The sequence below is a fragment of the Microchirus variegatus genome, assembly GCF_963457635.1.
Source record: "Microchirus variegatus genome assembly, chromosome: 7".
Classification (NCBI taxonomy): Eukaryota; Metazoa; Chordata; class Actinopteri; order Pleuronectiformes; family Soleidae; genus Microchirus; species Microchirus variegatus.
Window position 1 is genome coordinate 21,298,956 of NC_139808.1, and position 24,882 is coordinate 21,323,837.

Below are 24,882 nucleotides of genomic sequence, written 5' to 3' on the forward strand. Positions count from 1 at the left end.
CATAATGTCCTTGTCCATGTCCTTTTTCCAAATATCCACAATCTTCCAAGTGATTGGGGAGGGGGTGATGATGATGATGATGAGGATGATGATCCGTCGCTGGGGAAAATGCAGGTTATATGAACGTACTGTTCCACACTGGCCGGAATCTGGGCCATGGCCACTCGTGGCTCTGAGCCTCACACCTGCTGCTATAGCAGGTGACAAAGTAGGTGAACGCGTCCTCTCTCAAAGGACAAAATGCCTTCATTTCTTCAGTCCAGTCAGACTAGTCAGATAAGCCTTAATGGTTTCACAGACAGGCAGCATTAGTGCACCTATAAAACTGTGGCTTCTTCCATAGCATTTGCCCACCTGTATGAGGAGCACAGTATTTATTAGGACGAAGAAACAGCATCAACTGCAATGGTGCTAAAAGTGACAGTCCTCTGTCTCTCACAGCACATGTACCCACACAACATCAGTTCTGGCTTATTTTAGTTTATTGCAGAAATCTTGCAGATGTATTTATATGTAAAATAAATGCAATTGCTGTTTTTATTTTGTACATATGTTGTAAATTTTGTATTTTTTAAATATATATATTACCTTTTTACTTTTCACAGTTGAACTGTTGTTGAGGGCCCACTAATTTGTTTTTTCATCGTACCCTAATGTGCAGTGACAAAGTCTATTCTATTCCAGAGTATCTATTTTAAAAAACTTGCACTAAGAAAATATATAAAGTTAAAACATTCTTACATGTTCCGCTGTGACTCGTGGAAAAATATTAAATGACCGCTGATTAATGTGAACATTATAAAGGTGACTTGTCTCCCAAACAGCAATAACTGTGAGCCTTCACACGACAAAACATTGTAGCATAAGCGTCTGGTGAGTCTCTTGTCATCTAAAATTGATTGATTTTCTTTTATGTTCTTACTTTCTTGTATCTGCCTCTTATGCTGCCTCTTGGCCAGCTCCTCATTGCAAACTAGAATTGTTTCTCAATTGACTCACCTGGTTAAATAAAAATAAATAAAAATCTTAAAAAATCCTCAGATCTGATCATAGAAACGGCATTTGAATTGAGGATTGAGACATGTGGTCACATTTGTGAGCTTGAATGCAATCTATCCTCAGGACACATTCAAGATCAGTTTCTGATTTTTATTTCACACTGATCACCATGTGATTTCCTTTTTCTCATGGTTAAAACTTGTCAGACTCATTGACACCACATCTGATCACAGACGACACTTCCAGGATGCATTTTAATGCCAGGTGTGAACAATCCTAATTAAGGCATCATCAGGTCTGAATGGGTTCTTTTTTTTTTAATTTAAAAATTTAATTGATTGATTGAATAATGTATTTAGATTGTACATTTCTTTAGCTATCAGTAAACCCTGGCTCTCACCTCTGGGCTGTGTAGTTGTCCTCAGCTTTAAAGGCGTAATACAAAGTGTTTTTGTGGTAGAGCTTGAAGACGTTGGCCTCCTCCTGTCCCTCCTGTCTGTCAGGCAACTTCACTGTGAAACCCAGCAGAGGCAAACTCTCTGACGCTACTTTCTCCTGGAAACAGAAACTCCATCAGAAAAAAAAGTGATATATAATAATGAGGTTATGTTTTTAACCATGCTTGTCTGTTTGTTTACTTGTCAGCACTATAACTCAAAAAGTAAATGACAGATTTATATGTACACTACCGTTCAAAAATTTGGGGTCACTTAGAAATGTCTTTATTTTTGAAGGAAAAACACTTTTTTTCAATGAATATAACATTAAATGAATCAGAAATACACTCTATACATTGTTAATGTGGTAAACGACTATTCTAGCTGCAAACTGGTTTTACTGGTCTGGTTTTTATTGGAATATGTACATAGGTGTATAGAGGCCCATTTCCAGTGTTCTAATGGTACATTGTGTTTCCTAATCGCGTTAGAAGGCTATTGATGATTAGAAAACCCTTGAAAACCCTTGTGCAATGATGTTAGCACAGCTGAAAAAAGTTTTGCTGGTCCTTTGACGAAATGGAGTAATTATTATTTTGAATAAAAAAATCATTATTTCTAATCTTGCCAATGTCTTGACTATATTTTCTATTAATTTTGCATCTCTTTTGATGAATAAATGCGTGAGTTTTAATGGAAAACACAAAAAAATTGTGTAGGTGACCCCAAACTTTTGAACGGTAGTGTATGTCAAGGTGGAAAAAAAAAATTTGATTTTGGTGTTGATCCACATTTGGATGTAGGATTTTTAAAGTGTATTGATAGTGTTTAGACACTGTGAGTAGCCCTGGAGAAGGTTTGTGCTGTCTGAGTGCTTGAATCAGAGCTGTGCAGGTTGAAGGGGAGCGCATGTGTCCCCTCACCTCTTGAGCTCGGTAGGTGTAAAGCACCTTGTCTTTTAGAAGGAACCACAGTCTCTTCCAGTTCCTCTTGCTCTTCTTGCTGCGCTGCAGGCTGCCACTAACAGAGCCTTCCTCTGACACCGATACCTGCACAAGAGTGGCAGCATTACTTAAAAAAACAATGCTGTCGATCATACAACATCATCAGGAATCTGAACTGTGCAGTGAACATGGCCTCAGGCCTCAGGCCACAGGCAGAGGCAGCGGTGTACCTGGTTGAAGGACAGAGTGCCTTTGCGATGTCTCCAGATGTTGGGCGGATGAATGTTTTGGAAGACAGCAGAGAGAGGGCGGGTGGAGCGGTTTGGACGAGGGCTGTTTTTACCTGCAGACATGTCTCCTGCAGAGACATACGACTTTATATCAACCAGAGCAAAGGACAGGTACAAATGCAACACCCACAGAATAAAAAGCAGAATATGGCAGGTTAAATGGCAGCCGGCTTGTATAAACTAAACTGCACACAATGTGCTGCATACATCTTTGTTAAATAATTGTAAAGAACAGTATCACAAGTTTTGCTTTATCTAAAGGCACATTACAGTGCTGTGCAAAATATTTAGGCCACCATTTCATTTGTTGTTTTAGCAATGCTAAAACTTCCGCAACAAAACAGCTTCAACAGGTTAAAGTGCCAAGTATTTAGTGTGACCTACTATTACAAATGAACAATTGTACAACCTCGGCTCTGGTTAGCTGTAATTAATATAATGTGTTTGTTCTTCGCTTACATGTTAAAATGATCTGCTTTGGATTGTTACACTGGGTTCATTCAAGACAAGCTTGAGCATCACATGCATATATGAGTTAAGCTGTTAAATAGTTTGTTAATATAAAAGACCGTGAAGATCACAGAATGAGACTGTATATTTTTGTGTGGACACAAAATTCCATAAACATTATCCTGCGAACAAACGTGTTTGAACTACAAACAGTACAATAATGATATTAGTACTGATGTACTTGTACACTACGTTTGTTGTACTGTAAATGTGCAACTTCCTGTGCTTTCTGAATATCCTTCCAGCTCTATTTGAATTCCGAGCCTCACATGTTTGACTTCCATCACTAGGTTTCATACTGATAAAGGTAAATAAGGGATGCAGCAGTTAACTGTCAGAAGTTACCATGCTGCCTCTACTGGTTAAAAAACGGCAACACTAACATTTAAAGGCAGTCAGACAGAAGAGTGGAGTTCACCCACCTCTCTTCTTTAGTTCATTGTAACAGTGGTCACACACTTTGGCCATGTGGTCGTTCATGTATTTCAGTGGATATCTGTTCCTGGAGCAGCTTCGACAAACAATCTGAATTACAAACAAAACAAAACAAAACACAGGCCCCAATTAAAACATGAAACACACTTTATTAATCCACTCTGTTGGATATCACAGTCTCATAGAGTACAGAGATGTTGTGTGTGTGTGACTCACTCTCCCGCAGCCATGACAGTGGTGTCTGCGAAGTGTGAGGCTGAAATCTGCCGTGCAGTTCATGCACATCATCACCTGTGAGATGGGAACAAGTGTGGGGGCTTTGTCTCCCAGAGAGAGATGCAGACCGTCTCTGGCCTGAAACAAACAAAAACACAAACACATACACGCATGTTTCTTTGTGGTTGTTGAGGATGAAATGATGAAAAGAGGAAGAGTTAACTCACCTCTCCTGAGCAGCTGTTGAACGCTGCAGATCCTCGGGTGTGTTCAGCCACGGTGCGACTCAGTGTGTGAAACCAGTCCTCTCGTTCAAGGAAGGAGCTGTTAATGATATACATACGTATACATAAAATCAGAATTATCACAAATTGAATGATTGATTTTACAACAATATGACATTTCTCGCCCAGCGTGACCCACCTCGCAGTCAAAATGATGGAGATATCTGTTCCTTCGATCTTCAGTGCATTCAGGACATTCTCTATGATGGGTTTACTGACCTGTAGAATGAATCAGTTTCAATAATATTGTCATTAATCAAAAGATGAAACAATTGAGCAAGAGAATATATTTCTTCTTTTGTCACATTTTCTGTTAACTGGGTTGGTGGCACCATTTCACCATATTAACAATATAATATAAAACATTAATTTACCTTTAATCCAGTGAGAGGCAACAAGTTCTTCAGTCTGTATTTCCCGTCCTGCTGAGGATACGTGTAGAGCAACACATCGTTCATCTGAAAATAGAAGAGCATTTATAACTCACTGCACACACTAGGATGTTTTATTATTATTATTATTATTATTATTATTGTTTTATTATTATATTTTTTTTTTTATGTATGTATACATATATATATATATATATATATATATATATATATGTACATATATATATATATATATATGTACATATATATATAAAATCATGTGTACATGCAGAAGTGTAGCTTTACTTAAATGGTGCAACATCTTCAGCTGCACCATCTTGATGAGTTCACCTCACTCATGTGTTTGCAGAGAACCTCCACAAGGTGGCACTTTAAGCTAATGAAAAAAGAGGTAAAACTGAGCTGAATATAGAGCTATACTTCGTTATTTTCAATAGGATACCAGGCACAAAGCATGCTGGGTGTTCTTTTAAACCTGCTCATAAACAAGCACAAACACAACCAATGTCCACCTAAAGAGAACCGACTTACTTTAGAAGATATAATAGCTATAATAGTTCATATTAATTAAACATGTTTTAATTTCTCCAAGAAGTGTCACTTTTGATTTGACACGTTAGTGTAGAAGTGCAGGAATCATTTCTGTGTGCTTTCTTTAAGCCTTTAAATACAGTGGAATCGTGACAAAACAACTCGGTAGAGCGTAAGAGAGTTGTGGTCTATTGGGCAACCTACCCAAGTGTGATGGAAAACCTGAAGGCTTTAGTACAAACACCCTGAGACCGCAAGTTGGGGAAAACTTTTGTTCAGTAATTACTGTTTTAAATTGTTTTTCCAAGCACCCACTTCGTATACGTCTTAAAGTGTGCCACCGTCGCAGTACAAACCCCTATGATCGTACATGAAGAAGATACTTCAGTAAATAGGAATCACATTGCATCATTAATCTCTGTATTATTTTTCCAGTGTGGTTTCCAGTGTGTACACACTGTCGCTGTGTGTTTTACTACCTTCTTGTGGAGACACTCGGCTCCTGCAGACCTGTTTTATGACGCCGTTTTCCAACATTAATAACAGTTAAAAGCGTGTGATGAGGATAAACTTGCAGGGTATAAGTTATGTAGTGTTGATTACCAACATTCTTCCAGCAGAGACATTTATGAGCATTTTTAGTGTCGAGCCCAGATTTAGAAAATTTAAAAAGACGCCACAGGAGGGAAAAGTGGTGCACTTAGCTGATGCTCTGTGGATGATGAGCTAAGATCTTCGTTTTTTAGAGCTATCTCTATTTTATCTGTTAACAAACTGAATGTTTGGGACAGTCTATTGTTTTCTTTCACTCTCTTTTTATGAAAATATGTGTGGATGTGGCAGTAAAAATTGCAGTTGCACCTATTTTACTCTAAACTAGATCTAATTGCCACTTTATATTAGTACGGTATACAGTTATAAAGCTGCTGAAGCAGACTAATATTAACATAAACATTATATATACATTCACAGGTGTATATATATGCCTCCATTTATAGGAGTAGGTGGTGACCTTTCCCATGCTGTCAGTAAAGAACTGACTCAGGAAGTCGGCATTCAAAAAACATCCTGCAAGGAAATGGCTCAGTCTGGGAAAAGAAACAATCAAAAAATAAATAACCCAACAGGTATCTCTTCAAGGTCCAGTGTGTGACATTTCAGAGGGTTTATCAGCAGAAATTGAATAGAAAACCTACAAGTTGTGTTTGTATATGTGTGTCACTTTAAGATAAAAGAAAATAATGAATTTGTTTTCATGGCTTCTTAATTTAAAGAGGCTGCCATCATGTGCCGCCATGCTTACAACGCAAAGAAAGAAAAATGGCTCCAACCACAGAATTGAAAAGAGGGAGAGTGGAAGAGTTTTGACAAACAGTTTACATCATTTCTGGTACATGAAGGCCACCATAGATCCCTGAAGCATTTGGGAATGAGAAAGGTGAGCAGAGGAGTCCTCATCATTAAACGTCACTAATTCTTACACACTGGACCTTAACCTGTTTACGAAAACCAGTAAAAAAAAAGTATTTACCAAAAACAGATGCCTTGGCTGCTGACTCTTCCTGCTGACCTTCATCAGGGTTCCCTCCTTTACAAAGACCTGATTAAAAAGACAAAATACATACATGATTAAGTCACACTGAACATCCGGTGTCTGATGGTGACACGTACAGGACGTCTGCAATCATTAATGTTGTTTTATTCCAAAGCGGTTGGGGATTCCCGGCTGACTGTGTAAAGGGCAGCACAGGGGTGGTGCAGAGCAGACATGCTGGACAGGCAAGACTCAAACAATGCTCTTATCAGTGACTTACCCTGCCAGGCTGCAGCAGGTCTCGCTGGCCGTGAACGCTGTACTCGATGTTGACGAGACGCAACAAGTTCTCCTGAGCCGCGAAGACATAACAGAGCAGAGAGATGGGGACAGAATTAAGATGGCAGACATAAGAGAAAAGATGAAAGAGTTTTCATTCATCATCTCATGTGGTTGCAACAAGATAGTCTACACAGAAACATCATGATTGGGTAAATCATTTCAACTGATGTCCATCAGAATGTTTTTTTAATCTAAATTTTGGCATAAAATAAAACCTGAATGGAGACATAGAAGATTCATAGTTACATAAAGTTTTTATGCTTATAGGTGAATCAGTGAAAGGTAAATGTAATTTAATGCAGCAGAAACAGGTTCAGTAAATGATGTATGACGTTTAAAAAACATGTGACTGAAAAGTCCATCAAGCTTGAAACCACAACATTTCAAAACCCAGAACAAATGGGAAGCAGCAATTTGCTTTTTGACCACATACACTATTTGATGTTGCATGGTGCTCTTTAATTACAGTATGTAATTATTAATACTAACATTAATATCATAATGTTGCTGTTCTTGGTGAACGATCTCTCAAAATTAACTTGACAGCATGAAATGGAAACAGAAATACATTCATTTGTAGTTTAAATGTGTGATTTTAGTGGACACAAGGCTAATGTATACACCACATTTGACCTTATCTGTCATATATCATGTTATCTGTCATAGCCTTTTCAACACTGGCAACTCCTTGGCTTTTAACCCAGCATGTGAATTGTGTCTCTGGTGTTTTTTTTAGTCGTTTTTATGTCTTTTAATGTTAATTTAGGCTTTTAATGTTTTGTTTTTTTAGTCATTGTTAGAGTTAAGAATCAGTGTGCTGTAAAAGTAGTCGTGATCACATTATCATGATACTGATCATAACTTTTATAATTTTTTACTTTTACCTAAAAGCTTAATTTCTTTTAAGCTTATTCAACTCTAAATAAAGAGTATGTTCATATTGATATTGTATCATTATAAAATAGGAGGTATAAGGGATTTGGGATATAGAGTGATATGTCTTTCTCTGTATAATCTTGTACTGTGGTGCTGCATTTATTCAGGAAACAATTCTTTGTAGATTTATCTGAGTGTGATGTACAATATATTAATGTGCATGTGTATATCAGTGCTGGAAGACTGTCATCTGCGTTTGTACCTACATGTGTACATCATGGTGTTGTGGTTATTCATGTGTTTCTGTTGCATTCAAACAGACAGTGAAAACAAATTTCCTGCTGGACGATAGAGATGATATCTTAACCTTCAGGTGAATGAGTTATTACAGAAGAGTTTTAATACACAGAACCAGCTGACATGCTTACAAAATGAAACATACCCCATGTCTTAAGCTGTCATTTACTTGATCTTCAATATCAGACACTATTCCCACAGCAGCTGAAGAAGACAAACACAGATGAGAAAAATGTAAACAAGTGAACATTCACATATTTGTGCAAAAACAAAACAAAATCTAAAAGTCTGAATTAGTCAAGCGCGTGGACGTGACTGCATGTCTGGAATGGCTCTTATCGGAGATACAGCCAAAGATAGTGTGACTGCAACGTGCCTTCTCATGAATTACACATCGCACAGAAGAGAGCTGAAACATCTTCCTGGAGAGTTTCTAACACAGACAAAGACATCTAAATTGGCCCTCTCATGGCCAGCTCTTCATGCCAAATGAGCATATATCAATTCCCTGGAACACACAGCGACAAACAGAAGCCAATAAGGCTCTCCTGTGAGTAGATGAGAGCGGAGCCAGAGGCCTCTGCTCACACTGACGCTGCACTTTGTTTACGGTACCTTGGGTGTCCTCATATTCCTTGGAATCAGGGGAGAGGTTGTTCAGGTAATCTGTGGGAGGAGTGAAATACATTAATTCCCCTTAAGTGTCAAGAAGGAAACCACTATAAGTGAATTATATTTGCAGTCAGGGAAACTCCACATTTCACTGAGCCTCACCTGTGAGGAGCATGCGATACTGAGCAACGCGCACGATGACCCGCAGGAGCTGATGTTTGAGAGAAACCTTTTCCCCGACTGGACTCTGCTGCTGCTGCTGAAACACAGACATCAAACACACGTTAACATTGTATTCACATCACTGCTGGTCATCAGGACAGTCAAGGCTTTTCCAAGAGTCTGTACAAAAAAACAATGAAAATTAAATTTCTACTGAGAAGTAAGTTATTCCATGTGGGAGCTTTGAATTAGATTCATGTTCTAAGTGTGAACCACGGTCACAGACACTTACTGCTTTCCAGCACAGTGTGTCTTCCATGCTGCAGGGACTGGGCACATATATCTCTTTTAAAATTTACATTAACACAATTTATGTTTAATCATAAAAGGTGCAGTGTTTAAAATTCAGCAACATTTATTGGTGATGTTTTACGTTGCACCTCTCAAGTATGTTGTTGAACCTACGTCGCCTTCAGTTCCTATCTAAACTCAAAAGATGTTTAGTTTGTCCATTGTGGGCTATTGTAAACACATGATGGTCCAAAATGGTGGCCTTCGTAGAGCTGATATGAATATAAATATAAATGGTGTAATGAAAAACATAAATTCTTACAACAAGGTGACTGTACATGTATAAAAAAAATCAAGTATTATTTTATCTTGTGGCTCGTAACAGCCATGTTTGTGCATCTTGGGCTCAGGCCAAAATGTTGGTTCCATGGTAATTTTATTTATTTACTCATGGAGAATATGTACATTGATGAGGTAAAAGCAACAGTTTCAGTTTTGGCCCAACGGGCCGCTCTTAATCAAACTTTCTTTTGCTTTTTTTTGCACATCTGGGGTTTGCTTTGTGCTTGGAGCACAAAAGTCATTGATTTTTAGCAGAATTCATTCCGTCACAAACTACAACTCACTCACGACTCACTGCTTTTTTAACAGAGAACAGAAGTCAGCTGACTTCGCTCCAGTTAAAAGTCAGCCTAAAGGCCACAGTAGACAACGGAGAAGATCTCATTCTTTTGAAGTATGTTATGATCTGTTCAATCCTTAGCATCAAAAAAATTATCGGAATGCTTGTACTGACGTTGCAAAACTGGACTAGTACTGCAGCACCTCAACACTCTCCAGCGTATTCCACCTCAACAATACAAAAGCTTCCACAGAGCTAAACATCCAACTCAGTGGAGTTGAGTTGAAGCAAACCACTAGAGCTGTAACCATACACAAACTCACCATTCGATTTGTATCACAAATGTTTTTTAAATTTAAAAAACATTTTATTTAAACTTATACAAATATATTGGAACACTGTGAACAGATTTGAACATAAATAAATAAATAACCAAAGATTTCTCTCTTTTCTGTAACAACATAATACTGTTGAAAAATACAAAGTAAATGATCGATCAGACTGGGATTTGTCCCCAAAGCATGCTGGGAAGTGTAGTTCTTCGTGGTTTTGTTCCGGTGGAAATAACTTGTTTTGATAAACAGCAAAGGTAAGACAACATTTCTGCTTGTATTTCTTGAAAGTCAGTTGTTGTTTTGCTCTTATTTTGGGGCTGGATCCGTGAATCGTGTTCGTAGAGTGATAAAAATGGTACCGTTGGAATCTGTGAATTCTCCGCTGTTTACATAATCACACTGACGCTCCTGCTTTTAAACATGTGCGCTGTAACGTTTTTTTTTCACCTCCTGCGGGTTTGATCCATCGGTGTTTTAACTGTGTTTGGTGAACATAAGAATGGTTTATATGAGCTTTTAGCTGAGTTTCTGACCTTTCTGTGGGTATGCAGCATGTCTGTGTTTGTTAAAGTTAGACATGGTTTTATGACGCTTTTGTCGCTGCGTCTGACGCTGCCCCTGGTACTGAGGACATCAGTAAAGAAGAGATTAACACGTTCATGATGACTGTAATTAATTAATCACAATTAAAGCGATAATTTGACACCACTAATAAAAATAATAGTTCTTTGAAAAGTTTGGTAGCACAAACAGCTCATATCATGTGGCTGACTGGAAAAATAACTGGGAGTTAGAAAGGGCGTTTCGCGATTCTGTTTTCTCAGCCACGAGACAGGTTCGTGGCTCTGAGTGTCGCGATTTCGATTTCGATACGCATATCGTTACAGCCCTACACACCACTAATCCAAACTACCTAGGAGGGACCCCTGACAGGACCCTATCCTTTAAGGAACACCTGAAAGACATGGCAGCAAAGGTCAAGTCCAGGAACAACCTGCTCTGTAAGCTTCAAAACACTGCACACTGCAGCACTGGCCTTAGCGTTCTCTACAGCAGAATACTGTGTCATCCCACACACACCATGTGGACACCAGGTTCAACACAACTGTGAATCATAACCGGGACTATTGGTTCAGCACCACTCCCCTGGCTTCCTCTTCTATCAAATATAACTCCCCCACACATCCGACGAGTAGCACTTACTCAAAGGATGCTTCAAAAAGTCAAAGACTCCCACCCCATCTGCCAATCCATGCCGACCTTTTCAACCCACCCACTGCTCGTGAACCATGTAGAAGACCGATTTGGAAGAACTCAAACACCTGCCAACTTCACCACCCAGTCAGTTCAGAAAAAGGAATGGGAGTCCAAGGACAAACATCTGGTCAGAGCCCACACAACAACCTCTCAAGAAGACAGTGGTCAACCCTGAACATATTCAGGACTGGATATGGCCTCACAGCCTTCACAAATGGGGAAGTAGCCCACGCTCATTGTGTGCTTGTAGAGAACAATGGAACATATCACTGAAGCTTCTCTGCTCCACAGACTGAAAGGAAGGCGGGTCGCCCTCCACACAGCAGACCAGGAGGCATCTGTTTGTCTTGAAGACTCCTATTATTGAGACATTTGACTCTAAACAACACATTTAAGAGTCAAGAGGAGACAACTTCATCCTCTAAGGACAATAAAGTTCATTATCATTGAATTAATAGCTTTTGAGGTTTTTCAGTTTGGACTAAAGCGGTGAACCAGAACCTTCTGTATGCTGAAGAAAGTGCTTCAAACCTGAGCACTTTGAAACACTTGTGCTGTTAAATCAAACAGAGTGAAAATGCCTCCTCTCCTCAGTGGTCTATAAACGGGAGAGGAAACATAGAAAAGTTGTTTGTTCATAGATAAAATGAATGTATATATTGGGACAGCTAGATTATTAGAAAAGGACATAATAGTCTAAAACACCAATTCTACCACTGACTTTGTACTTAGCAGCTGGCTTGATATATTTTATGTACAAATTTAAAAAGGTGAACAGATGCTGGATTCCTATTATCACATCCTTTTATTTGATGTTTTTTATTTTACCTTAAACATATCAACTCAATATATTCTATTAAGTCGTCTCTGGCTGACTAGTTAATGAAAAAACATGTTCATTTAATTGAAGCTAATTATAACTCCTCACTTAAGCGCCTGAAACATCTGCTGGGGAATGCAAACTACATTAATTTTAAGATTCCCCTGTTTTTAAAGATATGTCCAGAGTTGTTTCATTGCTCTTCTGAGTGGCTCAAGCCAAAAATATGTGTTCCTAACTTCGAATACTTAACACATAAAATGTATATGTTTCCTTTGTGTGTCGTGAATGTTTTCTTGGTTCTTTGAGCAGCAGAGGAAACAGTGTGGTTGCTCTCCTTTAAATTAAATTACTACTTCACTTCACCGCTACGGCACGAGGGACACTTCATCTATGTCACTGCACACACAAACACACACAAACACACACAAACACACACAAACACACACAAACACACACAAACACACACACTGCAGATAAGAGATCATGTGCACAGCTGAGATAAAGATCAAATATACAAGGTTGGCACCAAATGTCCATTATTATTTTTAATTAAAAAAACAGAGATGTTTCTCGAGTGCAAGTATGTTTCCCTATTTTCCTGCAGGCTTTGACTACAAATTGTATTTTCTAATAAATTACAAAACAGAACATTTTATGTATTTGCTTTTATTTGCAGCAAACAGACTCTGGTCAGAACAAGGGCCTTTCTGCATGATTGCCTGTTCTTCCTATGTGTGAGTGGGTTTTTTTCTAGGTTCTCTAAAAACATTCAGAGGATAAGTGGACATTTAAATTGTCCATAGGTGTGAGTGTGAGAGTAAATGGTTGTTTATCCCTGTGGTAGACTGGCGATCTATCCATGGTGCACCCTGCCTTTCGCCCTATGTCAGCAGGGACTGGAACCAGCAGCATTAAGGTCACATTATACTTCTCCGACTGCGTAATGCGTTATCCGACTGCGTAACCACAGAGACCCCTCTAGCCTTCATACTTCTGCGTCGTGGACGGATACGCGCTGCAATTTCCCGCCTGATCAGTAGGGGTCACTGCGCAAGGTTGTTGTGCTTTTGGCTACAGTGAGCAATCACGTCCGAGAGAGAAAGAGAGAGAAAGACTGTTGTTGTTGAAACAGTGTCCCTTGACGGAGTGACGGACAAAATATTTCGTGCAGTCGGAGACGACGCAGAGGGCTCTGCGTAACCTACGTAGAGCACTTTACGTAGGAGTATAAATCGGGCTTTACAAACCTCATGTAGAGGATAAAATGGTAGACTATCTATGGATGAATATGAGTTTGGAGTGACTGTAGGTCTGACCTCAAACTGGTGAACAATCGCTGCAAAGCCAGGTGAAGTCCGGCAGCTCTCCTCCAGCAGGTTCATACTCCGGTCATAATGGCCGATGTAGGTGGTAAAAACCAAGAACTCTGGTTTTCTGGTGAGGAAGATATCAGCGATCTTCTGGCTCTCCTCCCTGCGCAGGGACACAGATGTAAGAGGAAGAAGAAGAAGAAGAAGCAGAAAGAACATGCACCAGATTTCAGATTATATTTATTGCTTTCTGAGGTGCATTAGTGAGCACACTCCTTGGAGCTATGGAAGAAAGTCTATTATAATTAATTATATAAATGATATAAATGTGTGCCAGTATTCCTCACCAGTGTCTGAGTCGATTCTCAAGCTCTGTGAGGATTCTGCGGTGCAGGGTGTAAACATCAGGCAGCTCGTTCAGAATCTCTCGCAGTCTCTCCTCTTCCAAAACGGGCTCCCCCTCATCCCCGACAGCTGCCCCCACTGCCTCCCGAAAGTCCTGGCACATTTATTTAGGTTTATGTTTAAAACAAAGTCTTAAGGCTGCTTTTTATGCCCTTCAGCAGTATGAACATCACACCACAAGACTAACTCTTGGCAGGCAAGTGAAAGAGCAGCACTTGTGTTCCTCTTAATACAAACGTGAACTTGCTGAGCAAGGCACAAAATGCCCTTCCTGCTCCATTCCAGCTGCTCAGAAGTTAAAGGTTCAGACTGCATTTAAACTGAAGGTCTACTAATATGAGTTTCATAAAGGCAGGTGCTATCTATCTATCTATCTATCTATCTATCTATCTATCTATCTATCTATCTATCTATCTATCTATCTATCTATCTATCTATCTATCTATCTATCTATCTATCTATCTATCTATCTATCTATCTATCTATCTATCTATCTATCTATCTATCTATCTATCTACTGTATGTATATCTATAGACACAGTGAGAGAGCGTTAGAACAGACAAAGAGAGAGAGCAATTCATATAGAATTCATTGGCAAATCAAATAAGATTATTGCACTCACTTCCTGAAGAAGCTTCAGGGCTTTCACGTGTCTGTGGACAAAGAAAGTTTAACAAGAGGCTGTGAAGTTTTCACAGGAAGGTAGTGATGTTTTACAGGGAAAGAATTGTTAAAACAACACTTACAATCTCTCTGTATCCACCAGTTCTTTTGCAACGTAAAAGGCTCTGGACCGGCCATCAGGCTGTAAAAACAGAATTATATAATTTACTCAAAATGACCTAAGGGCTGAAAAAAGCTGGAGCATTTTTGGCTGGTTCAACAGCTACAACTGGCTCACACATCACCTCTTAACAGCTATAAAAATATTATTATAATAATAATGAGGACAGCCTGTTCAGAAGCCCATTAACCTCCATTAACCCACATTCAAATCCAGACCTGTGAGGGCAATATAAGCCACTGTTCAAGATGAAAAGCTTGCTTTATTTTGTCATGTTCTTTTATGCTTGCATTTCATAAAAAGGTGTTACCTTCCCCTTTCAAATGATGGTACAGAACAAATCAAATGAAAGCAAACTTATTGAGTAAATAAATTTCCTTTGTGAAAACAGTAAAAACATGAATAAAACAGGTCCAGATCTCAGATGGTTACTCAGTGATGAAGATGATTAAAGGTCCAGTGTGTAAGAATAAGTTACATCTAATGCTGAGATTATAAACTGATTGGAACAACTGTAGGACTCGTCCACTTCCTCTTATCATTCACCACATGAGAGAACTACAGTGGCCTTTGCATACCAAAAAGATGTTGGTCTACCTTAATAGTAAATAAAGCTTTTGCTTCAAAATGCACACTCTGGCTGGTTTGTCTGTTTGGTCTCATGTAAAACACGGTGGCACAAGATGGCGGGCACAAAAAAAGCAATGTTCTTGCATACAGTACATATCAAAGGTTTATTCCAAGGTTCACTCACTCTCACTCATCTTCTACCACTTTATCCTCCACATGAGTGTCACTGGTGCCAATAATGATAATCCATCCATCCATTATCTACCGCTTTATCCTCCACAGGAGGGTCGCGGGGGTGTTGGGCCTCTCTCAGCTGACATAGGGCGATAGGTGGGGTAAACCCTGGACAGATCACCAGTCCATCACAGGGACACATACAGAGACAAACAACCATTCACTCTCACACCTATGGTCAATTTACTGTGATCAATTTACCTAATCCTCATATTGTATGTGTTTGGACTGTGGGAGGAAACCAGAGAACCCAGAGAAAACCACAGGGAGAATATGTAAACTCCATGCAGAAAGGACCTTATTCTGACCGGGTCATGGACCTGGGTCTTGCATCCTTGCTGCAAAGGCAAGAGTGCTAACCATGTGGCCTATTCCAAGGCTACAAAACACAAATTCACTTTAAAGCCATGATACCCTTATTCAAAAATTAATGTGTGGTATATTCAATTTCTGCCAATAAAGCATTCTAAATGTTACACACTGGACCGTTAAGATTGAATCCCATATTAGTTAATTTAATTTTGTTGTTGTTTTTTTGCTACTTAATTTACAAAGTTCTACAACAAATGTGCAGATGCACAATTGCACTGTGGAGCCCAAGATTTGTAATATTTCTCCTGTGAGCCATGCTGGAGTTGGAGAACTCCTTCCTCTGCAATTAAGTGAGATGGTAGATGAGCAGTGATGCATTAGTGAGTGCATTTTTATGGTTTTAAGGTGAAAAGTGCTTTTCCCAACATTTAACTCACTGACTCACATACTTAGTCCGTATTTACATCATCACTTTTTGACTGAACTTACCTGTCTGTTGTAAGTGCTGTGCGTGACTCCGTCTTCCTCATCAGACGTGCGTGCCTGGTCTTCCTCACGCGTCATCTCTCCCCTGACTTCACCCACTGAACCTGCCAGTGGACTCACAGCCAGCGAACATACATTGTACGCTTCCGTATAGGCACTTTGTATGGAGGGAAGGACAGGTTAATCAGGTCAGTGAACAATACTGTAGGTTACACACAAATGCACTGTAGCATCTTGAATACATTCATGCTTCATTCACTCAGTAAAAAGCGCTGAGGGTCAAGCAATCATTTAAGTATATTTCAGAAAATATTGATTATTAGGAAGAGCAGTGATTCAACGTGGTCTCCTGACAAAATTCAAACCAGAATATTTTAAACATCAAATACCTACAATATAATAAGATCCAGTGGTTCTTATACAGTCACCTACACGGAGAAATGCCTGGGCCTGTGTCCTTCCACTTTTGTAAAACTTTCAAGAAAACATTCAATACTATCTATAATACTTTCTTATAAGTCGTTACCAAGATATAAGGAAAATGACCATACTCTTAATCTGTCTGTTCAATACTGATTATCATCCCTGTGTGTCCAGGCGTGATTCTAGACCAGGGCTGTCAGGACTGGACTGTTTATTACATCATGAATCCCTGCACTTCTGTGCCGCCATAACTAACCTAAATCCTCAACTTTTCCCAAGACATCTTAGAAAATGCTGACACTTACATTCATGTATTATGCCTTCGGCAGGATTTATGTTAGTGAACTGAAGCCCTTGTTTTCAGAATTCACCCTTCATTTGGCCATTTTTTTTATGGATGCATTTAATTTTTACTCCTTTAATCTGGGATTGTAGTATCAGATATACATGTACTACATACTGGCAGGACAGTTCTGATACTAATAATAATAATACAATTGTACTGCGGGCCGACAAGGCAAACAGGACTTGAGTTTGAAGTGTTTTGCTCTAGATCAGTGATTCTTAAACCTTTTATGCATATTTTATACCTGAGAAAAGCTGAGAAAAGAGCTCTCGAAGAAAATCCATTATCACCAACGTTTAAATACAGTGGTGTAAATAGTCAAGAAAGAAAGTCAGCTCCAGACTTTCCACAGGAGGCAGATTTATTCCCAATAAGATCATTTACTCTCTCATCATCCTCTTCTTCCACACATATACGTCACACACTGGTATAGTGACATTAGATTAAGATGGAGCAAGAGAAAAGGTGACTCTAATAATTATTTCTTTTTTTGTTATTTGTTTCATTTTCTACATACTCTGGTCGCCTACTCTGGTATATACAGTAGAACAGTATTTCTGATTTTCCTCCCAAGTACCACCAGAGGAAGCTCAGGTACCACCAGTGGCACACGTACCACAGTTTTAGAACCATGGCTCTAGACATAGTTAGCTGCGGTTACAAGCTACACTCCAGGTAGAACCTTTTTTTTTTATAAAGGTTCCACCTAGAACCCTTTTGGAGGGTTCCATCAATAACCCTTTCAAAACCAATCCAGGGAAGGGATTTAAAGGGTTCTCTGGATCAAAATTATTCTTACTGGAACCATTAATGTTACCAGGAAGCCTTGAAAAAACCCTTTCTTCGGGAAAGGGTTTTTCAGAAGCAAATGGTTCCAGGCAGAACCTCATCCCTTGGAACCCTTATTTCTAAGAGTGGATAGCCATCTTGATGTGCCACTGAAAGTGCCACTGTCCACTGAAATATCGCTATGTTAAAAATACTGCATTTAGTATTAGAAGCATATGTGAATTGATAAAGCATTGCAAGACTAGAGAAACCAATTAAGTAACAATGAAAGGCCCATGGTGACAACCTTTCTCAACCAGGGACTTGTGTCTCGTGTATTTTATGCTACGAGATTCTCTTCTGCAGGGAGCCCAAATGAATATGCTAATGGCTGCCGCTCAGTAGGGAGAGGGAGCTATGCAAATAAAAACATGTCCTTAAGTTACAGTAGTAAAGCAGTAGACCACTACGTGACCAAATGTCTTGCCAGTGTTCCTGTCATGTTTGAATCCCAGCACCAATGGACCGAATCCCACTGAGATGCAAATTAGCTTCATATGAACGACATATTTGAGCACTTTTGATCTCTGCATCGTAAACATTACAGCCGCACGGCCCATTACTGTTCATAGGGTCTCACTTTGGATGAGCTACCGGGGGGGGGGGGGAGTTGAACCGCAAACTACATGCACGATTTCTATATTAGGCTTTTATATCACTCTCAGAGACACTGCCTCTGTCACGTCTCACAGTCCTGCCATGTGGTTTCAAGACCCAAGGCAAAAATCTAGGGTGATAAATCACAGAAGGAGATTAAAAAAAAGAAAATTCTGTCTGCCTCAGGTTCCTAGTTGAGCCAGTTATGATCAAATTATCATTATTAACATAATCCCTTCAGGTTATGTGTAACAAAATCTTTTTATTTCAGCAATTAAAATTGTAAAAAAAATTAGCAAAATATGATTTTAATTTTAGCAAAGTTATATCCAGACAAACACTGGTGCTGATTGCTTTGCTGTGATTAATCTTGCTTTATTTAGAAAATAATTAGCATTCTAAGGCCCTCAAACTTGCAGCCCGTGGGCCATATGTGGCCCTCCAATCAATGTCATGTGGCCCACAATTAATATCATTTTAATGAGTTATTTCTCTATGGTTTTGTCCATTTACAGAATCAAAACAAACACTATATGGGAAATCTGTCAAAGTCCTCACAGATATTGTTAGTGTGACATAAAGGCAGAATATTGAAATAGAACTTTAATCTCATATGGCACGCCTCTACTGATTAGTTGATTTTTCTCAAAAGGTTGGCTTTTCTTCACTTGAAAGGCCCCCTATACTGACAAGACGAGACACTCAGTGGCCCTCAGGTAATTAGAGTTTGAGAAGCCTCTCCTAAGGTAACATTTTGTGTTTAATACTCACATATACAGCTCTGGTTCTCGTAATGGAAAGTCAATGACATAGAAATAACAAAGGAAATGTTAAATGAGACATCATCAATATTTTCCTCGGAAGATTCTTGTAAATAATAGATATATGCTGTATTATTAGATATAATTAGATGTCTATATGAGTCATCTATACATATGTCTACCATCTACCTCTTAATCCTCGACAGGGTCGTAGGGGCACCAATCCCAGGTGACATAGGGCAAAAGGTGGGGTTCACTCTGGACAGTTTTCCAGTCCATCACAGCGACACATAAAGACAACAACCATCCACTCACACACCTATGGTCAAATTAATTTGATTTCTAGCCATAGGGCAGCTTGTGTATTTTTACCCCTCCCTCTTCCTTGACTCCATGCTCAGTTGATGCTGACACTGCCATGTTTCACCAGTGTTCTTCTGGTACTGTGCTATGTTCTGTTTTACTATGGCCAATAAGGTCAACCTCGTTTTTGTTTTTGTCCCCGTTTTTCGAGGTTTATCTGCTTTTTGTTAAACATTCCTTTCCGATATTTTGCATGAAGACTGCGGGAGATTGTTGTTAAATTTTGGGAGCAGTCAGTACTTGTCCGAAATTCCTTTAACTCCTTTAATGTTACTGTTGGCCTCTTATCTGTGTTCTCCCAGTTTTCTTGTCCCCTTTTTTAGAGGACATCCTGTTCCTGGTAATGTCATTGCTGTCCCATGTTTTCTCCATGAGTTGGTTATTGTTTTATGGCATATCCAATGTCTTGGAAATTATTTGTGCCCTTCTCCTAATCAATACCTCTGAACAACTGTCTCCTGTCCATACTTTGGGAGCTCTGTGCATCACTTATATTGTAGGTTGCAACTAAGAAGACGTCAGGAAAATGCTACAGGAACAGCTGTGTTTTATTTGAGTCTTTCAGAGTCACTTTAATTTTGCTTTTGATTCTCTTTTTCCTAATATTCACGAGGAAGCAATTATTGCTGTTTGGCTTGTACACATACTAAAATGGCGAGCACAGTGAGAGGGAAGCACTGCAGTGAACAACTGCTGACTACAGAACACGGCGATTGTATCTCAGCCTCGTGTTCGTAACTTGCTCGAGAAGAGCAATGGCTTCAAAATGCTCTGACTATTAATCATCCCGAGCAGCCTGCATGATATGGCCACAACCAACAGGAACACAGGGGGATGGGTTAATGTCAGTACAGCATGGCTTATCATACCAACAAACAGCATCACAGCACACAGATGAGAAGCTCTGCCTACAGAGCATCTACACAAGAGGCTGCTTCTGCAGATGATTTATGAATGAACCCCCCCCCCCCCCTGTTTTTAACTTCGATCTGTTGAGATCACCTCCACCGGTGTTTCCTCCTCTTCCACCAAACATGCCCCAACAGCACGCGGACACTTTCACAGCTGGGGTTTTCGTTTACCTCACTGCATTGAGAAGGGGAAGCTATTGTACTGCACTTACCTCTTTAGCATTGATCATCACATCCATACGGGATGCGATCACAGCGTCAGGGGACTCAACATAATATATGGTTATAAATCATCTTCCCCGGGGGTGCTGTTAAACCCACACAGCAGTCGAGCAGTAAAAAAAACAGTGTTTGGTGTAAAAGGTTGTAAGGATCACTGATAACACCACCCTAAACCAGAGACTGTGTCGATGTTCTGTCTACACTCAACTATTTAATGGATTGTCATGACCTCTGATGCAGAAATTCAGATGCAGTTATGTGATTAACATACAGACAGAAAATCAACTCACAAAAGATCACTTGACAGACATCAAACTTGGCAGGTGCCTTACAAAGGGCATCAGCGTGTGCAATGTCATCTCTGACATTGTTAGGATCAGAAATGTCAGAGATATTCGGCTCATTTTGTGCAGTTCACAACAAGCACATATTAAACAGGCACTGCACTGGTGGTACTTGGATGATAAATCACTCTGGTGTTGGCGATACATCAATATCTTTTCTACAGCGCATGGAGCAAGTGTATAAAGGGTGTGTTCAAACATCACAACTATACCAGGGGCACTGTTTAAAAGGTTTTTTTGTCACTCAATAGATCATCTGTGTGTTTAAAGCATAACACTCAACAAACCAATCAGGGTTCTACTTCCATTCCTTTTAAAAGCTGGTTTGCATGCACATTGCATGCTATCTATTTTCTTATGAAACTAACAAGGACCTTCGTGTCATTATTGGCACCATTTTCCAGCAGGTTTAAGTTTGCAGCCATTGTCTTGTTTACATACCTTTCTGTTTCATCTTCAGCAGAATGAATTTTGCCTTTGAAACCAGGGAGGCTGCTCATGTCCACGTAACCGTCCGTGTCATTTGCAGATGACAGCACTCGACTGGGTCGGTCAAAGAAGATTGGGAACGGTCCTTGTGGAATCGGCCTCCGCTGTGGCACTTGGACGTTTTCATAGTCTGAGCTGATGGGGGGAACATTCTCATAGTCTGAGGTATTCGTGTTAGGAAAGGAGATAGAGCGAGGCTTGGTCAGGGGGAGAGCTATGAAAGGCACACGAGTGCGATCCTCAAAAGACTCCATTCGGATAACACTGCGATTGAGGAATGCCACAGAGCCTCCTTTTCTTTTGCTTTCTTTGTAAAACAAGAAGGAGGAGGACGGCTCAGGTGAAGCTTGAAGTCTACTAGCGGAGCGTGAGTTGAGCTGTGGGGAGCTACTTAAGCTGTGGCTATCTGAATCCAGCAGTCTGTTCTGTGTTTTGGGGCTGGACTCTGTTGAGGACTTGGAGGAGGATGGATTGACATCCACCACGGACTTGTTCTCTGTTTTACGCCTAAACTTAAGCATCAGGAAGTGCTTCAGGGAGGACTTCTTTTTCCTGTTTTTCTCAGCTGAGTCACCTGTAATGAGCAATGAGGGAGAACTCTTTGTGATGGGCTTCTTGGTTATGTAGGCCAGCTCAAATGGAGGAGGAATATCAACGACAGAAGTTGGAGTGGACAAAGGTGAGCACCTGGAAAAGCTGCCAGACGAACAAATGGCCTCTCTCTGCCAGTGAGATTTGTACCCTTCTCTGTAAACACACAGAGGCTTATCGTGTGCCTCCATGGAGAGAGAGCGAGGATACAAGGACAGATAGTGCGGTTTGGAGTAGCTCTTGTTTCGTACTGAGTTCAACATGGGGCTGCTGCTAAGAGCAGGTTGTCCAAATCCACTCATGTGGGGGCTCTGAACAAACTGCACTCCCATCTCAGCCACATTGTTATTAATGCAGTGTGACAGCGAGCGAGATTGCATCCCTGTGGTTTTCCTGTTTGCACCCTTTGAACAGTTTCTCGGCTCCTCATAAACAGGCTCATCACCGATGTCCTGCTCCGTATCAGTGGTGTCGTCCATGAGCGGCACTATGTAACCCTCCAGGTCATCGTCTGGAGAAAGCAGCTGGCTTTCTGAGAGAGAGGATGTCAGCGAGGTGTCAGTGTCTGACGGCACAGATATTGACACCAGCCTGAACCTCGGCTGGCAGTCAAAATCATTCAACAGGGCCTCCGCTGAATGAACCGTGTGCTCCTCAGTTTTGAAAGATGGCCATTTCTGACATCTTCTTACCTTGTTTTCATCCCTGTTGCGAATTAATCCACCGCTGTTAACAATCTTGACGTTATCCTCAGAAGATGCACACTCTATTTGTCCATTTTCTGTTGTTTCCTTGATGTTCCCAGCAGACACACCACTGCCATTCACAGACAAAAGAGTCCGTGGTGTTTGTGGACTATCTGACAGTCCATCAGCTTTGTTATTTCTTGGCGTTGTGTCTGTTTTAATAATGTCATCCGAGGAGACGTAATAAGGCTCATGGATTGGATCATTCTCTATGACAATATGTCCCTTAGTTGCATCACAGAAATGTTTCTGGGCTTCAGCGACAGAGTCATAAAAGCTAATGTTCTGTAGGCGTTCACCCTTTTCCTTCATTTTACAGCCACATCTCAACTTCAGGATGTTGCAAGTGATGCCACAATTTGAAACAGTTTCCTCCTCGTTCTCCTCCGATGGAAAAACCTGTTTTGAATTAGAGTCCTTCCTGTTGTCATTGATGAGGACATCAGCGTCATCTATGAGAGACTCTGTTAAGTCATCTGCTGTACAGTCACTGGCTTCATCCTCCTTGATTTGGTGCATTGCCAGTCTCTTCTTCATGTCTCGTCTGTCAGCAGAAGAACCACCTGCCTCCTCATCAATGCTATTAAAAGAAATATCTCCACCTGAGAGGCCGTCTGTGTCAGCCAGCGCCTCACCCGCATCAAAACCTTCAGTGTCCATGTTCTCCGTCAAGTCCGTGTCCATCATCTCCACCGCTTCCTTAGAGTCAGTGAGTTCAGCACTGACCCACAGTGTTTCCAGGGAGTCCACCTCCAAAGTACTGTCAGATGATCTCCAGTCCTCATCCATCTTCTGAATCATACATTCTTGGATTTTCTTTTCCTCCTCTGTCACCTTTCCGTCCTCCAATCCCTGTGACACACACTGTGATTTTAGGATGGAGGTGCTACATTGCTCCTCTGCTGTAATCCCTTTGTTTAGACGGTTCTCCGTCTCTTGGTCCTCATCAAACTCTCCGTCTGAAGTTAGTAGAGTGTTGTTGCTGCATCGTCCCTGGGTGCCATTAAGCTCTAGTGTGACTTTTGGTTTGGGAGAGATAGATGGTTTGGTCATGCTGGCTGCAGACATGAGAGGGGAGGGCAGCTTCAGGTTAGCGTGACAAACAAATCTCTTCTTTGGAGCAACAGAAGGCTTGGTGCAGTCTGTGAGAACAACAGGAAAAGGAAACTGTTAGATTATGAGATTTAAAATAGCTAACAGGTCACTTGTATTGTGTCCCTGTGACCTAAAACCGTTCAGAGATTTTAAACTCTGATGCAATAAAAATTGTGAATGTGTTTGCACCATTAATTCATTTTAAGTTCATCAGGTTCTTCACAGCAAATTCTCTGCAGCTTACCATGCAAGTGTGTGAAAAATCTCTCTTTAAAGTTCACATGTTAAAGCCACGCAAAAATGTTAAAACAGTCCTTGAAGGACAGGATAATGGATAAAGAATAGAATCTATTCTTTGTAATATAATACTGAAAGAAAAAAAAATCTAAGGGATTTCCCTGACTCACTTCCTGTGATTCAAGAGAGAGAAACACCTCTCAGGCGTAAGGCTTTTAGTGAACTACTGTAAAAGCAGTAGCCTAAAAACAATGTGTGGCCAATTTTGATGTGTAATGAATAAAATCCAACCCATTTATAATAATATAAATAAATAAATAATATAATATTTATATAGTATAGGGCAGATCTTCGTCTCACCAAAACTACAAAAGACAATATTCACAAATAGCAGCATGAATGAGAATTACAGTTTTTGATCAGTTCAGTTTCTTCAATAATATAAATCAAATATAATGAGTACTCATTAAACCTGGCATTAATAGGGACACTTCACTTCATACCACTGGATTCACCTTAGTTACAGGACTGCGTAAAACATCTCTCTTTCTCGATCTGTGCTGACACTTTGAACTTATTCAAGATCCTGTTCACACACAAAAAGTCATTTTAAATACAATGCTCTCACCTGTGTTCAT

The 24,882-nt window shown here is 40.1% G+C and overlaps 1 protein-coding gene across 1 annotated transcript; it reads right to left on the bottom strand.

Moving 5' to 3' along the window:
• Window positions 1-263: 263 nt before the first annotated feature.
• fgd5b (FYVE, RhoGEF and PH domain containing 5b) lies at window positions 264-24,882 on the bottom strand (the record flags this gene model as incomplete). Its single annotated transcript, XM_083891963.1, has 21 exons — window positions 264-354; window positions 1,400-1,554; window positions 2,360-2,485; window positions 2,611-2,738; window positions 3,603-3,705; window positions 3,832-3,969; window positions 4,059-4,155; window positions 4,255-4,334; window positions 4,490-4,573; window positions 6,570-6,638; window positions 6,853-6,924; window positions 8,233-8,291; window positions 8,703-8,753; window positions 8,862-8,952; window positions 13,506-13,662; window positions 13,847-13,998; window positions 14,528-14,558; window positions 14,652-14,710; window positions 16,295-16,448; window positions 21,528-24,054; window positions 24,873-24,882. The coding sequence occupies 21 exons, from the start codon at window positions 24,880-24,882 to the stop codon at window positions 318-320; spliced, it is 4,380 nt and encodes a 1,459-aa protein (XP_083748089.1). The 3' UTR covers window positions 264-317.